Genomic DNA, 16,267 nt, shown 5'->3' on the forward strand with positions numbered 1-16,267 from the left:
AAGGGTGCGTCAAGCTATTTAAGGGCATCACGAATCTAAGACAGGACATCCCATTCTAAGTTTCAAATTGTCAACAACATAGATTGAGTAATAACACAGAGTAAGATGGCGATTCTGCGAGCTTTCTTGATAGGTTTATGCATCATTGCTTTTCGTCAAAGTTTAGTTGATGCAAAGTTTTCGAAGAGCATGTACATCACCTGGGGTCAGCAACATGCTGCAATTCAAGGCAATGGCGAAGATGTCCAACTCGTGCTCGATCAAAGTTCTGGTTAGAACTACTTACTATTTTGATTTACAGTGTGCTCCAGGTGCTTAAGGGCATTACTTTACTGACTAAAGCAAACAGAGTGTAGGCATTTTAACAGGGCTTCGATGCTGCATGTAAATACTTTGTTTAGAAATTAGTTCATCCATGACATGGCATTCGTCATGTAATGCACTAAATTTGTAACCCATGAATTAAATGCCTACTGAAAATATAAACGGTCATGCAAAGGCCAGACTTTGCCTCTAATCAGACTACACTATCGGCTGTTTTTATGCAGGATCTGCTGTTCAATCAAAGAGAGCTTTCCTATTCGGAAGCATTGAGATGCTCATTAAGTTGGTACCTAATAATTCCGCAGGCACAGTAACAGCTTTCTATGTAAGTTAACTTGAGCATGATGCAAAGTTCATCATAAAACACCATGTTTCTGTCTCAGATTCATCGTTAACTTACACAAACTATAGAAATTGATGCAAACTCCCTTTCCTTCAATGATGATTAAAAGTCAAATTAAGTCCCCTAGGGACCAACAGAATGACATGTGCTAATTTCCCGTACTTTTTACAGCTATCATCAACAGGAAGCACACATGACGAGATAGATTTTGAATTCTTAGGGAACGTTTCTGGACAACCTTACATTATACACACAAACATCTATAGACAAGGAAATGGAAGCAAAGAGCAGCAGTTTTACCTCTGGTTTGACCCAACAGCTGATTTCCACAACTACACCATACATTGGAACCCAACCACAGTTGTGTAAGAATCTTATGAGGACCTTGTTTAAGTAAACATCATCTTTCACTGTTGTACTAGAGACACATAGACATGCTTACATGCTCTGCTACCACAACCTATAAAAACACTATGGTCTCACTACCACAACCATTCCATCTCATTTCACAGTATATTTCCACTAATGCCAAAAGTCATTAACCAACTGATTCTTAACCCAATGTTCACTTGTACGATTTTAGGTGGTACATCAATGGACTGCCAATTCGTGTTTTCAGAAACTACGAAAACGAGGGGATTGCTTACCCCAGCAAGCAAGGAATGAGGGTTTACTCCAGCTTATGGAATGCAGATAACTGGGCAACCAGAGGCGGACTAGTCAAAATCGACTGGACCAGTGCCCCATTCATAGCTAGATTGCGCAACTTCAGGGCAAGGGCCTGCAAGTGGGATGGACCAAGCAGCACCACTCAATGCGCCGCCACTACCCCTGCAAACTGGTGGACATCCCCCACGCACAAACAGCTAAGCAGTGCTAAATTGGGCCAGCTTAAGTCGGTCAGAGATAACTACATGATCTACGACTACTGCAAAGACACTAAACGATTCAATGGAAAGATGCCTACTGAATGCTCCAAGCAACAGTTCTAACCTCAAGCTAGCTATCGAATGCTATTTCAACAAAAGCTAAAGATCCTGCACAGTTTTCTCAACTGCCAGTTCACAACTGAGAAATAAATGTTCTTGTGGTTTCATATGTTTCAAGTTTCAACCTTTCAATTTTTTCATTCATTCCCATTTTCTCTAATTCGTGTATTTTCAGTTTAATTAGGAAAAAACAAAAAAATTGCTCTTGAATTTCCCTACATTTCTTAGAGCCAAACTAGCAGGCAGCTATGAATTTTATTACATAATATGATGATGATTCAAAACCCTACTGTGTTATACAAAGCCAAATGCCCAGAACAATCAAACCCGTACCGAACAAGGCCAGGCCCAGGTGGGTCTGTTCTCCCAACAGAATTCCGAAAACGGCGGTGGCAGCAAACGTCGTCGCATTGGTGACGGGGACGGCGAGCGAGATCGGGGTGTGGCTGAGAATGGCGAAGAAAGTGGCGGAGGCGGAGAGGTTGACGGAGAAGGGAATGGTGTACTGCCAGATTGAGAGGAGCTTCAGCCATTTCTTGAGGGAAGTGATCGGCTGTGGCTGGGAGGACTTGAGGGCTTCGTCCCATAGGAGAGCGCCACGTCGCATTAGCGCGTTGGTGGCGCCCCAGACTAGGCCCACCGCGATCATCTTCTCTATGTCTCCGACCATTTGGGGTTTCAAGATCCGATCTCTCTCTCTTTCTCAGTCTCCGTCTCTGAAGTAGCAGTGAATGAAACGAAGACGACACCGTTTGAGCAATCACAACAAGGACTCAAAACGACGTCGTGTCTCCTGATTGTAAAGGGAGTATATTTGCTTACTATTTCCTTATGGGAAAGGGACTCCGTAGTCCTATTCCTGTTCGGATAAAGTCCAGGACCGACCCTCTTGTATAAAATGGGCATATAGCAAAGCAATAACAGTTCATTCATTCCTTTAGATTTGAGAGCGAAACCAATTTTCTCTGAAACACTCGGTCTACATCAAAAGGAAAAAATGAAGAAACAGGGAATAAACATAGAGCTGGATGAAGCAGAGGACTGGTGCTTCGTCTGCAAAGATGGTGGAGCCTTGAGGCTGTGTGACTACCAGGGCTGCACCAAAGTCTATCACCCCAAATGTGTGGGAAGGAAGAATACTTTTCTCAAAAGCGAGAGGCGATGGATTTGTGATCACCACTCTTGTTCAGTGTGTTGCTCCGGGATCAAAATCGGCTTCTCTTGCCTTCTTTGCACATTTTCGGTTTGTGAGAATTGCCGCAAGAGTAGCCATGACTCTGAGTTTGCGGTGGTGAGAGGGAAGGAGAAATTAGGCCTCTGTGAGGATTGTTTAGAGCTTGTTAGGCTTGCGGAGGAGAATGCGGAGTATGATGGAGATGGAGATAGGTTGGACTTTGAGGATCAGGAGACATTCGAAACCGGATTTATAGAGTGTTGGGAGATCCTCAAGGAAAAGGAGGGCTTGAGTTTGGATGATATATCTGAAGAAAGAAGAGGGATGATAGATGAAGAGGAAATGACATTGAAAGAACTTCTCCTGCGGAAACACAACAACCGAAAATCAGATCATGTGGCATCATTTGATTCTGAGGAAAAGCCTAAGAAAGTGGTTAGTCCTATTTCTCCTAGGAATACCGAAGAAAATGGGATGAGCGAGGATGAGGATGATGAAACTACATTGAAAAATTTTTCGTTGCACAAACAGAAGAAGCGAAAATTAGTGATCTCAGATTCTGAGACATCATCTGATTCTGAGGAAAAGGAGCCACATTTAGAGAATGGGATTAGTGAGGATGATGAAGATGAAATTACACTGATAGATCACGCCACGTGCAGATTACACAAGAAGCCAAAACTGGTGATCTCTTCTGATGTTACATCACTTAATTTTGACAAAAAGTTTGAGGAAAAGGAGGAAGTGATGGATCCTAATCCCACTAGGAACGCCGAAGAAAGTTGTTTTGCGTCTGTAGTTGCTAGTAATATGAAGCTTGTCTACTTACGAAGGAGCTTGGTGGAGGAGTTGATGTCAAAGCCGCCTGATAAATGGGAGAGAAAGGTAGTGGGAAGCTATGTAAGAGTGGAAAATGACCCCAAAGACTATTTCCGGGGAAATTCCTGTCACCAACTTACACAAGTGAAAGGCATAACTAGGAAGCACGACGGTGAAGAAATTCTCCTACAACTGCTCACAAGAGATGTTCCCATTTCCTTGCTATCGGATTGCGATTTTACCGAGGAAGAATGTGGGGATTTGCGAGACAGAGTGGAGAATTACCTGGTAAGGAGACCTACTGTTGTTGAGATTGAACATAAAGCAAGAGAGCTGCGCGAGGATCTAACAAAGGATTGGATTGAGAGAGAATTCATCCGGTTAATGAATTGCTTTCCTCGAGGGACAAATCAGAGTGGATGGTACAGCACGAAGTTATCCAAGTATTTGGAGCTTAAAGAGATGCTAAAGCAAATATCAGAACAGGAAAGACTCTTGCAAAAGGAGCCACAAGTCATTGCAGAGGTCTTGGACTTGAGCGACTTATGGCTTGTTTAATATGTGTCATCATTTTGATCAAAATCATGTATAGAAAACAATTGTTTAATTCATGAAGCTTAAATTTTGTATAAAATGGTTATTCTCAGTGTTAATAGCCCATAAGAAATTACCAATTGTTTTTACTTTTTAGTTAAGACTCGAGATTCCAGTGTATGAAATTGAAATAGTTCTTCTCAGCAATATAATCCTCAAATCCCTCATAAAAAATCAAAATGACAAATCCACAGTAATGAGAAAATGACAAAAAAGGAAAGAAAGAAAAAAAGCATGGAAAACAATCATAATAATATGGATGCGCAACAAAAGAATTCGAACAACATTTTCAAAAGAGTTTTGAATAAGACTTTCAATATCTAATCTGGTGTATGAAGTAACAAAAACAATCACATTAACGGTAAGAATGTGAAACAAGAAAATTCGACCAACGTTTTCGAAGAAGTTTAGACCAAGACTTCCAACTAACATTGTTCTCATTTGGTATATGAAGTTTTGTCCTTGTACGTGACACCATATGATGACAACATCCCCTAATCTATGGATTTTTCCATATTCCCAAACATTTCCAAGACCAATCGTATCACGCCACTTCATTTTGAAGCTCAGGCGCCATTTAGCTTATTATCAAGGGTAGCGTTGTAATCCTCCGCACCCTATAATTGCAGGCTGTGGGCGCCGATTTTGACGTGGACCATAATTATACAATTATAACATAACGGCGATGGAGCTGAGATAAGGTCACCTGGTGTCCTGTAGTTCCTTCCTCACGTGCCATTTGAAACTCTTTCTTTAACTCGTTGTATTTGTACCTTGTAGTTTTTGGTTTTTTGGTTACATAGGGGCATTAAAGCCCAGAAAAAGAAAAGAAAAACTACTGCTAAATCAGCCAAAGCAGTTGCAACAATTCTAGACCTCATTAGATCATCATCAATATCGTCTATCAAAACTTGATGAACAAAGAATGGGTTTGTGTCTGGTCTGCAAACTCTTAAATTATTGTCCAAATTATAGTTAGCTAAGATGTCTGCTATCATCATATTTCTTTTTCAATGAATATACTTGAAAAGTTGAGAGAATAAGATTTAAAATGAATCATTAAAAATTTACAGTTTAATATCAGAATCATTAAAGAGCGTAAATCAATAACATTACTTTGAATAAAATTTATGAGTACCTTGTAATTCTGTCCACTAAAAGAAAACCCTGACCGGCACAATGCAAAAAACAAAACGCTGTACCGTGGCCGTAGGCAAACAAGTCCCGCGCGCGCCACAACAGGTCTAAATGACCAAAGTAGCCCTGACACAGTTCCGCTAAAACCCCGTTATCCGTTACGACAAACGACACAAATCTTACTCAGTCAACAAGTCAATAGCCTCCTCCAGACATAGAATTACAAAAGTACCCCTATAGTTTCCCTCTTTATTCCCCCTGTGATACTATCAGTCTTGCCCAGCCCTCCTCCGCCTGTGTGTGGCTTCAGATATTTTCTTCTCTTTGAAATAAAAGAAAAATATAAATAAATAAAGTAATTGAAAGAAAAAAAAAGAAATCTTTTTTTTTTTCTTTTCTTTTCTGAATTGGTCGGAATTTCAGTTCGGATCGGAAGTTGGGAACCAGAGCTCCGATTCTATGATTTGAGAGACCCGATCGGGTTGAATTCGGGCATGGAGCGGATCGTCGGCGGCAAGTACAAGCTCGGCCGCAAGATCGGCAGCGGATCGTTCGGTGAAATCTTTCTAGGTGAGTGTGTGTGCCGTAATTCAAATTTGAATTCCGAATTCTGATCGGAGAAAAGTCACTGATCGTCTCTGTGACCGTTTTCAATTTCATTTTTTGCAGCTACTCACGTGGACACGTTCGAGATCGTCGCTGTTAAGATCGTAAGTTTTCGAACTTGAAATTCCTCAGCTTGATATATCATCAATTTTGAGCTTTTGGTATTGGTTGTTGAGCTTGATGAAGTCTGGCGTGGTCAAAGAAGTGTGTTTTTGGTAGTTTAATTGATTCTGATTTGTGGTGAGTGCAGGAGAACAGTAAGACGAAGCATCCACAGTTGCTGTATGAGGCCAAGCTGTACCATACGCTTCAAGGAGGAAGTATGTAGTAGTTGTATGGTGTGATGTGAATAGATATAGACATGATGATGTTGAGGTTTTATGTTTTGGGGGATAGGTTGTGAAGATTGGGTTGTATTGAGTTGGTTTGATGACTTGTTTAGGTGGTATTCCGAGCATAAAATGGTCGGGGATAGACGGCGAGGACAATGTGCTGGTTCTTGATCTGCTGGGACCAAGTCTTGAGGATTTGTTTGTGTATTGCGGGAGAAAGTTTTCGCTCAAGAGTGTCTTGCTGTTAGCTGATCAAATGGTAATGACAGTTGTTGTGTTTCGATGGTCTTTAAATGGAGCTTACCTCCAGCTCATATGTTTCATGAATTCCCATATCATTAGTTTCTTGTTCTATCGTTTAGTTTTCGGTGCATTTCTCTTAACAACATTTTGATTTCTTTTTATGACCAGATTACGAGGATAGAATATGTGCACTCGAAAGGTTTTCTGCATAGAGATATAAAACCTGATAACTTCCTTATGGGTCTTGGTAGAAAAGCAAATCAGGTGATGATGCATCTGCTTTCTATTCCTCTTTTTTTTTTTTTGAGAAATTCTTTCAACCTTCCTTTTTCTTGGTTTGACCTGTCTGTTTGCATGTCAGGTTTACATAATTGATTTTGGCCTTGCAAAAAGATATCGCGACTCCACCACCAATCGCCACATTCCTTATAGGTAAAATATCCAGTTCACTGGTTTGAAATTCGAAGTACATCTCTCTGTCTCTCTCTCATATGTTGTCTCCTTTGCTGACAAGTTTAAGGAAGCATGTGCAAATCGTCAACCTTTTAGTATTATATTGATATATATTCTCATTGTTAACCTTTGCCTCATGCAGGGAGAATAAAAACTTGACAGGAACTGCTCGTTATGCTAGCTGCAACACTCATCTTGGAATTGGTAAGTTAATGATGTTGAACCTTATAAACTTGAAGACATAAGTACTCATCTGCCTTGTTGGTGTCTGTCTCAGAGCAAAGCCGGAGGGATGATTTGGAGTCTCTTGGATATGTTCTTCTATATTTTCTGAGAGGAAGGTATAAATTCTTTTGTTCTTTGCTCAACTGCTCAAGACAACAATTTTCTTCTCTGGGGTTGGTAGTCATAAAAGGATGTTTAAACTACTTTTAAAGTTGTCAAGTATACATTGGAAGACTCATATGAAATAAGATAATAATTTTTTTTCCATCTTATGATGTTTTCGTTATTGTATGCTAATGATTCTTTTTCTGCCTGTAGCCTTCCTTGGCAGGGTTTAAAAGCTGCCACAAAAAAGCAAAAATATGACAAAATTTGTGAGAAGAAGTTATCAACCCCTATTGAGGTATCCTTCAACCATTCATGTTATGGGCTCTTTGGAACTTATATATGGTGTCAACTAGTCTGACTACTGTTTTCTAAAGGTTCTGTGCAAATCTCACCCAGTGGAGTTCGCATCATACTTCCATTACTGCCACTCACTGACATTTGATCAGCGACCTGATTATGGATTCTTGAAACGTCTATTCCGAGACTTGTTTACTCGTGAAGGTAGTGATATTCAAATTCTAACATTTTGTTACACTGCATATGTCCTCTCCCTCTTGGCTTGTAGTTCATGTTTTTCGGCAAATGGCAGGATATGAATTTGATTACATATTTGATTGGACCATCATAAAGTACCAACAATCGCAAAAGAATAGACCTCAGTCTCAGTTACCCGTAAGTATCATTCTGCCCAGTCAGTTTATTAGATTTTTTTTCTTTCTTTTTTCGTAATGGATCATGTTTCAAGACTGAATTATTCTTGTGCCTCTGATTTGAATATCCACTTGTTTCAGCCGGGTCCTGGAGGAAGCAACAGTCGTGCAATGCCAATGAATGTAGATAATCATCAAGGTTAGATCTTGCTGATGAACCAACACCTCAGATAACTGATTTCTCAAGTTTGAGGATAGATGTTAACAAGAGATGTGATAATTAGACAACAGCAGGAACTTCTATTATTGTCACAATCATATCATAGTTGGTGTTTAACCTCAGATGTCTTCTTGTAGAGCTAGTAATAATTTATGAGTGATAAGCAATTGCTTTACAAAAATTACATTTTTTTAATATAATTAATGGCAGGAGGTGCTAGTGCTACTTATCCATCTGAGGTGACGGATCGAATTAAATCAAGCAATGCCACTGGTCCAGGGGTCCGGATGCAATTTAAACCACCAACAAGCAGGAACTTAAATTACGATAATCCTCTTGAAAAGAATGTGAGTCAGTGTTGTTGAATAACTACTTGGATAACAAATAATAATAATAATAAATAAAAAATTTCTAACGTTTTACATGTTTCCATTGTTCTCGTACATTGTTTTGTCATTGAACTGTCAGACTTCAAACATATAAATTTTGTGCAAATTTTCCTTTCACAGATTGCACCTGAAGCATACACACCTCCGTCTACGTCATTTTCTGGCACCTCAAGAAGGAATCACTCCAAACCTCTTTTGCCTGCTGAAACTGCAAACACTAGTCACGGACATGGCAATAAAGTAGGTCCTTCAGGTAGCTGGATTCAATCACTGCAGCGCATGTCTTCGGCCAAGTGAATTACAAGGTAATTTATTTGGTTGGATGCATACTTACTCTGCACTGTGTATTAGCAACAGACCTGCTCTAAAAGATTCTAGCTGTACATCTTTGAAGCTGCAGGTGTGTGGTGATTTAGGAAGATTGTGGTGATGCAGCTGTGGAGACATTGAATCAGTTCCTTGGTTGGTGGAAGCTCTCATTATTTTCCGTAAGGTGACTAAAAATGTGTTGGCTGTTACAAAATACAGAATTTCCAAAGCTTGGATTCTGTGGTGTACATAGATCCCATAAGTGACAAAGCAATCTTGTATTCAAGTTTTTCTTGTAACATGAATGATGTGTGATACTATTTTTTCCCCATTCTTGTTATTAGGTAATAAGTTGTCTCCATGCCATTTGATGGCTGTTGACTGTTTCTTTGTTTGCTTATGCCTAAAAATCACCGTTGTAGATTGTAATCGTAAATATACCTCATGAATGAAGTATCAGGCCTGATTGGCTTCCTTAAATTTGTTGTTTGTTAATTTGTGGGAAATGGACAAGTGGTGAGAAATCTGAAATCATGTTTGGAGTATTTAGTTTGAAATCTGACTTGTAGGAACTGGAAGTTTTCTTTTGTTAAATTTTCATATGTTTTCAGCTGCATTTAAAACTTATCTGAGAAGTTGAAAAAAACACAGAATCAAGCAAGACGTCTTGTGCTATAAAAAAAGCGTTTGGCTGTTATGAAGACAAGTTCATTCCAATTCCTATTCCTATTCCGCTCATAGATCTCCATCATCAGGTATGCATCTCTCTCTCTCTGTCAGCTAATCAAGTTATCTATCCCAGTTTAAACAGACTCTTATACACAGATTCTAATTAGGTCCTTCAAGACTTTGCTTTAAGCGGGAATGAGCGATAGATGATATATGGATGGTTGAGACCATGGAGAAGCATTTCACCTGTGCCATCTTAACTGTTCATATTTGATCTAACAGCTGCTGCAGAAGTAAAATAACAGACACACCCAATCACAGACAAAGCCACACACACACACACACATTTCTATGTTATCAAATGAGTGGCTCCCCTTGAACTTCGTTCCGCTGTAAGATATGGCAACTATTACTGCATAGAGAATGTTCAATAGGAAATTCAAGCCAAGCATTCTCAATGTAAGCTTCAGGGTGGCCAAATTGTTTTTTTATGGTGTGGTTGAATTGAAGCCTTAGGATTGATGAAATGAGTAGTACATCGGATGGATGGTTGCTGCACAGATTTATCTACGTGATCTGCATGCACTGTTGTTTGCCATCTATTTTCCGAAGTCATCTGATATTCTGATTAAGCTGGGAGATAATTTATCAGATTGTAGCTTTTCCATCAGTTTAGCATAATAAGGTTTTTGCTTGGACTTTGAGTTGAGGTTTTGAAGGTGATTGATGAAAGCTAATGCTTCAATTTTAAGTACTTGATATTTTGCAGCAATTGAGTTTCTGAGGTGAACCATCTATAGGGCCTCTATTGTGCTTGTTACTTGAAATGAAGGTTTCATTTATCTACTCGGGAAATGCACGTTTCCTAATACAACAGTCATGCCCAAACGCTTGGGTTGGTAATTTACTCAATGACATTCTGGTTTTGTTGTTTGACTGCATAACCTAGCATCACTAAGGATAACTAACCACTTCATCCAAAAGCAGGTCCTTTTACCACAAGAAACTTGAGTAGGTTTAAGTGTTTAACCCCTGACGATATACAAGAGATTGAATATAAGTTTGTTGAAGCAGGTCCTTTGATTTTTCTTTTTCACCTTGGGAAAAATAGCTAGTTTTCCAATTAGAGCTTTAGAATGACACCAACATCCATGTAACATAAATACATCACATGCACGGTAACATTTTCGTTTAATGATTAGGACTATTGCACTATAACTGACATGTACAGTACGGAGCAAATAGAAGATCGGGACATGACATTCCATTTCTTTGCCCGTATAATATTACAAAAGCCCAACCTCAAAACTGTGCAGCACAACAAACCCATGAATATAATGGTTACCAAAATGAATGCAGTGTCAAGCATTCCCATCCCGTCAATTCTTTCCAAGGTTTTGCTGGTCTCTTTGCTCGCTCACCAAAAGTGCATCTCTGAAGCTACGTTGTCTCAGTAAAGCTCATGAGCATGCAAAGTATCCCTACTCCAATGACAGCATCACCAGGCGGGTCATTTTTGGAACACTAAAATTGGTCTGTTGAATCCAGATTTGCTGCCCGACAATCTGGAAGTGATGTCTTCCACTGTTCTAAATCCAATCTGCAATCATGTCAAATATCAGATATTCCAATAGTTGGAAGAAATATCCCCATTTTGGTGAACCATTCCAAATTTGAATTATAGTAACAATGTAAGCAACATACCTTATCCAGAAGTATATCCTGAAACAGCTGCGGATGGAATATAATATTTTGATAATTGGTTCTTGTTGCCTGCAAAGTGAGACAAAAAATGCTTTGGCCCAAATACAGTAGACAAAAATGAAGGGGAGGGGGGAAGAGTTGAGACCTGACAGGCTTTAAGAGCCATAAGAGCTTGGTACAAAGTTGCTTCTTGAAAACGCAGAATTATTAATTAAAGGAGGGAAAGAATACCTCAGAAACTTTATGATTCTTATCATAAGACTTCCAGGGTTGAGGTTCCAGCACAAGAATGCCACCCTGCTCAGAAGGAAAAGAATTACTCAACTTTTTCCCAAGGTCAGCATGTGACTGCACAATGCTAGAAATCAAGATCACATTTGGCTAAAATTGCATCGTTATTTTACAGCAGATAAAAAAATAAAAGAAAAAGGAAAAAGATGCATGTTAAAGAATAGACATAACAATTACCGGACGAAGTAGTCTCCATATCTTTGAAAATAGTGTAAGCAAGCCATCATCACCCCAATTCAGATGAATCCATTTTGTCACACTCAAACTGAGAGTCAGGAGACAAATATTAGCAAACGAAGAAACACAATAAGGCTAAGAAACATTGAACTAGCAAATTATAGTTTGTAAATGAATAATAAGATATGACATTACACGATTGCTATTCTCAGCTACAAGATTAGATCAACTCACAATCCACTAGTATAATAAAACTGGCTCTTGATAAAGGTTTGTAAAGCCAGTATGGATTACACCATAGGTCACAATAGGCTCCTTCTCTTAAGACTGCTACACTTGGAGGATCTATGGATACATATAACTGGTTACAACTGATATTGTAGAAAAATTGATATTTCAAAATTGAATGGTGTTCTGATACCTAAATATTTGAAGCTGTGTTCCCTAAGAGCCATGTTATCTATAGTTTACAGTCTTCTTATTTGGTAATCCTGTTCAGTTATTAGAGAGATCTGGTAAAAAGATTGGCTGGGGAAATAGTTGTAACTTTTAATAAAATATGGAGTAAGAGAACCATCACACCATTTCTTATATATATGGCTATACATATGGTAAAGTTCCAACATTAAAATGGTCTTTCTTCATAGGAATGAGATCTTAGAAAAGATTAGCAAAAATCAGGAGTTTACCATAGAATGGTGTCATAATGCTTATTCGGGGGATCTCGACTATTAACAAAATCTTCATTCCGGAAAGAGACTATGTCAAATAGATCTGTCTCTTCCGAAGAGCAATTCCTTGGGCTATCCTTTGTCTCTTCATTTGATGAACCTTCAATGCTGCAATCTGACCCATTTGCACTCTCACCAACCTTCAACTTGGAAGCATTTCCTGGTATCTTTTTAGCTTTCTTCACTCTCATAAGTTTTTGGAGGTGCCAGTATGCATCCTGAACACGATCTGAAACATAAAACAAATACATCTCATATTCTGTCATCTTTTTTTTTTTTTTGGTCATACATATTATGTCATCTACAACAAGTCAACAACACAAGAACCTCGAGGCCCAATATACATATTAAGCCTCCAACACATCAGCACTCTACCTATTTTCTGCTTGGGGGAACTATATCACAGAGTTCTATTTGACCCAATTAAGTTGACCTTAAATGAACTGGAAAAAAAAGGTCCATCAGGATTTGGGCTAATTTGTTAGAGAAGTAGGGGAGCTGAGTCTGGCACTTATGCAGAGTGCAAGAACTGCGTCCCAACCACTTACATTTTCAGTCGGAAAATGCATATTGACCTAATATCTATAAGGCCAAAGCGAGCAGCTATTACTTGCAGAGACACATTATCTATGCATGTCAACTGAACTGTGTCCTCCACTAGCAAACTAGGATAGATACTGAATAATAACCATAGTTGTGTTAGTACATGCTTGCCTTCGTGCCTGCACAAGTGCATAGATATGTGCATAGGAAATACAAACAACAAATGCTACATCAGTGCATCCTAAATCTCATGCAGGAAAGAGCTTAGCAAACAGTGTACATTTGGACCAAGATGCTGACTATATTTAACAGAGAATGAAGTGCAAAGTTTCAAACTCTTTTAAATTTCACAGACAAATATCAACATCAGAATTACAAACTCACCAGGATCAATGTCAACTCCAAGGATGCTCCGGCAGCAAAACTTTTTGGCTGTAGATACGTACAACTGTTAAATCACTGTAGGAAAAAAAGAACAACAAACACACTAGAACCATATACAAAACAAAAAAGATATCCTCCAATTTACTAAAAAAGTCTTAACCGAATAAAATCAAGAAATTCACTACATTTCCTCCCCTGACTCAGACTATCAGCATGTATCCATGTAAGCATTACTACTTCCGTTTGATTAGAAAAAGAGGAAAAGTACAATAAACCATAGCTAATAAACTCATAACACACAATGACGATCATTATAAGTAAGGATAACTACCGATTTGTATAGTGATGATCCCAGCATTGCAGCCAATGTCAAGACAGTCCTTGCCTTCAAACCACTCCTTCTTGAAAACCTTCAATCTAGGATCTTCCTCTGTGTCTTGACCAAGCTATAACACCAGACAATACGAAGTAAGATTACATTTTCATAGAGAGAGACTGTATGCGGAAGGGTGAAAGAAAGAAAAAAAAATCAGGAATCAAACAGAATCCTGTTACTTTCACAAGTCGATTCTCTCAAATACTTCAGAGAAGGTCATAATGAATCTCACACTATCATTCAAAAACAATAACTCGAATACCATCCATCCATAAACTTCAATCCAGCAAACAGAAACTACTGAAATTCAAAAATACCTAACCAATAAACTTCGAATTTGATGCCCTAATCTCAATCCAGCATAATGGGGAACCCCATAACTCCACCAAACACTAAGCACAGTTCACTATACTCAAGAAATAACTAAACAAAAACAAATTGCCCAAATAGATATTAGATTTTTAGCTTTTCATCGAATCGCCTAACCTCTATGAGCAGCAAGACACTATAACTGAAATTAAAGGAAAAAAAAAAAAGTGGTGGAGTAGGGGATTACACGATAGCCGTAGTAGGCTCTGTAGTTGCCGTAAGGGAAAACTTGCTTGCGTTTTTTATTTCTGTGCTGCTGCTCATCTTGATGATGATCATGTTGTTCGATCTTCTTCTCTTTCTCATTCTCTGAGGCAGCCATGTTCACAGGAGCTCAGAAGCTTTGAGTGCTTTTGCTCTAGGGTTTAAGATGAACACTTCGTTAAATGCTTTTGTCTGGTTTTGGCTTTGGGTTTATAGAAAATTACCCTTATTATATTAGTATACTTTATTTTCTTTGTTAAACAACACTTTCTTTTTTTTTTAATCAATCGATAAATGATTGTCATTATAAATCTCAGGCCATAATGACCATTACATACCCCTCCGCTACCATTCTCAGATAGACAAGAGGTTGTGAGAGTACCACATGGTACATAGGGACTAGACCACTCATTAAACAAACAGTGCCCACTTTAAAAGCAAGCTTAATACTATTATAACCTAGGACATAGTAATAGGCCGAGTAAACTTTACTCATTAGCGCCCGAAAGAAAAACTAACAAGCATAGTCCCTAGCAAGGGTTATTGAAAATACTGGAGACTGGAGGAGAAAAACCCAGCCCAAATTGGCAAACCCTAAAGAGTAGCCCAAAAAGAAAAGTCTCAAGGCCCAGCCGGACTGGCCCAATTCAGCATCTCCATTCCCTGTAGCTCCATGAAACAGTTTTGGTGCACTGCCGCCACCACGACCTGCTGCCACAGCCTCAGCGACCCATGCCACCACGACCCAAGCCTCCGCGGCCCACATCGCCTCGACCAAAGCAGCCACCACCCGCACCGCCTTGAAGCAAGCAGCTATGCAGCGTCCCATGGTCCAAAGCGCCCAGACCTCAACGCCCCGCGCCGATCCCGGAAGCCTCCGACACGCCAAGAGGCACCAAAACTCCCTCGCCGGATCTACACAGAAACAACACCTAGAGATGCCGCCCAGATCGCCGCCAATCATCCTACCAAAAACCACGAGCCCAACATCGTTTCTCTAGACCACATCCCAAGGCATAGAAGTACCCGTCCGGCAGCCAGCACATGAACAACGCCAAGCAGCGAAGCTGGTGCTACCGGTGGCCGCCGCCGGACAGGATGACGTTTGATGGTTTAGGTTCTCTCTTGCGGCACAAGGGCTGAGAGAGATAAAGCTTTCTAAAAGATATTTTTGATTAATTGAGTATAACCACCTTAACTAAAATTTACTAGTTAAACAACACTTAATTTTAGGAGATTTGGAGAAATAATTAATTGAATATAACCACCTTAACTAACATTTACTAACAACGTGCCCGCGTTTCTCGCAGGTGATATTGTGAACTTAATGAAAAATGGTCCAAATGGTATATAGAGTAGGGGTGGTTTGGTTACATTTTCAATTTTACATTTTTGACTATTTATATTTTATTGGCCTAAATTGATATATGTTATGTAAGGGTATTATGAGCAATTCAAAATTTAGTAAATCCCTTTGACACCAAAAGAGAGCCTCCATTTATAGTAAATAAATGTTTTAAAAAAAAACTATATATATATATATATATATATATAAAATGAGAAATGAGTCTTAGGTTATCCACCTATACAACCATCGAGCCACATCTATAGTGACAGGACCTGCCCCGGATTTCACCCTGAAATCCGAAGAGGCCTTGCGGGGCCCACCTTAGAAGAAATTCTACCAAAAATTTGACAGAACTTCCCCTAAAAATGGACAACCCAAAACCTGTAGAAAAGCATTTACACTTCTAAATCATTCATCCTCATTCTCCTGGAGCCACACTGCTCCCTATATCACAACATCTCCCATTTCACAAACAATTCTGATACTTAAGAATATTAATCTCAAGAGTTATCAGAGCAATCTATTTCTTAGGCGTACAAGAAGGTAGAATACAAGA

At 39.2% G+C, this 16,267-nt stretch overlaps 5 protein-coding genes across 6 annotated transcripts; 3 read left to right on the forward strand and 2 right to left on the reverse strand.

Moving 5' to 3' along the window:
• Positions 1 to 105: 105 nt before the first annotated feature.
• Positions 106 to 1,789, forward strand: LOC112188966 (probable xyloglucan endotransglucosylase/hydrolase protein 26). Its single transcript, XM_024328206.2, has 4 exons — positions 106 to 271; positions 549 to 649; positions 839 to 1,032; positions 1,251 to 1,789. Exons 1-4 carry the CDS (start codon positions 106 to 108, stop codon positions 1,657 to 1,659), a joined length of 870 nt encoding a protein of 289 aa, XP_024183974.1. The 3' UTR covers positions 1,660 to 1,789.
• A 91-nt stretch (positions 1,790 to 1,880) lies between these two features.
• On the reverse strand, positions 1,881 to 2,391 carry LOC112188967 (transmembrane protein 234 homolog). The gene has a single exon (XM_024328207.2). The coding sequence runs from the start codon at positions 2,324 to 2,326 to the stop codon at positions 1,943 to 1,945; it is 384 nt and encodes a 127-aa protein (XP_024183975.1). The 5' UTR covers positions 2,327 to 2,391; the 3' UTR covers positions 1,881 to 1,942.
• A 262-nt stretch (positions 2,392 to 2,653) lies between these two features.
• On the forward strand, positions 2,654 to 4,207 carry LOC112183525 (zinc finger CCCH domain-containing protein 19). Its single transcript, XM_024321909.1, has one exon. The coding sequence runs from the start codon at positions 2,654 to 2,656 to the stop codon at positions 4,205 to 4,207; it is 1,554 nt and encodes a 517-aa protein (XP_024177677.1).
• A 1,457-nt stretch (positions 4,208 to 5,664) lies between these two features.
• On the forward strand, positions 5,665 to 9,395 carry LOC112189003 (casein kinase 1-like protein 3). Of its 2 annotated transcripts, none has more exons than XM_024328256.2 (15): positions 5,665 to 5,950; positions 6,050 to 6,090; positions 6,237 to 6,306; positions 6,429 to 6,577; positions 6,730 to 6,825; positions 6,923 to 6,993; positions 7,157 to 7,218; positions 7,292 to 7,355; positions 7,558 to 7,642; positions 7,722 to 7,848; positions 7,937 to 8,019; positions 8,139 to 8,196; positions 8,428 to 8,564; positions 8,727 to 8,911; positions 9,001 to 9,395. In XM_024328256.2, exons 1-14 carry the CDS (start codon positions 5,875 to 5,877, stop codon positions 8,901 to 8,903), a joined length of 1,296 nt encoding a protein of 431 aa, XP_024184024.1. In that variant the 5' UTR covers positions 5,665 to 5,874; the 3' UTR covers positions 8,904 to 8,911; positions 9,001 to 9,395. The 2 variants fall into 2 exon arrangements, with proteins under 2 accessions (XP_024184024.1, XP_024184023.1); XM_024328255.2 differs by having other exon boundaries at positions 5,666 to 5,950; positions 9,007 to 9,395.
• Positions 9,396 to 10,707: 1,312 nt separating this feature from the next.
• On the reverse strand, positions 10,708 to 14,554 carry LOC112188396 (probable RNA methyltransferase At5g51130). Its single transcript, XM_024327503.2, has 8 exons — positions 14,347 to 14,554; positions 13,746 to 13,860; positions 13,415 to 13,462; positions 12,446 to 12,716; positions 11,757 to 11,844; positions 11,520 to 11,585; positions 11,289 to 11,357; positions 10,708 to 11,184 (listed from the first exon to the last, which is right to left on the reverse strand). Exons 1-8 carry the CDS (start codon positions 14,479 to 14,481, stop codon positions 11,095 to 11,097), a joined length of 882 nt encoding a protein of 293 aa, XP_024183271.1. The 5' UTR covers positions 14,482 to 14,554; the 3' UTR covers positions 10,708 to 11,094.
• Positions 14,555 to 16,267: the final 1,713 nt, after the last annotated feature.

This window comes from Rosa chinensis, chromosome 2 (genome assembly GCF_002994745.2).
Source record: "Rosa chinensis cultivar Old Blush chromosome 2, RchiOBHm-V2, whole genome shotgun sequence".
In the NCBI taxonomy this organism is placed as follows: domain Eukaryota; kingdom Viridiplantae; phylum Streptophyta; class Magnoliopsida; order Rosales; family Rosaceae; genus Rosa; species Rosa chinensis.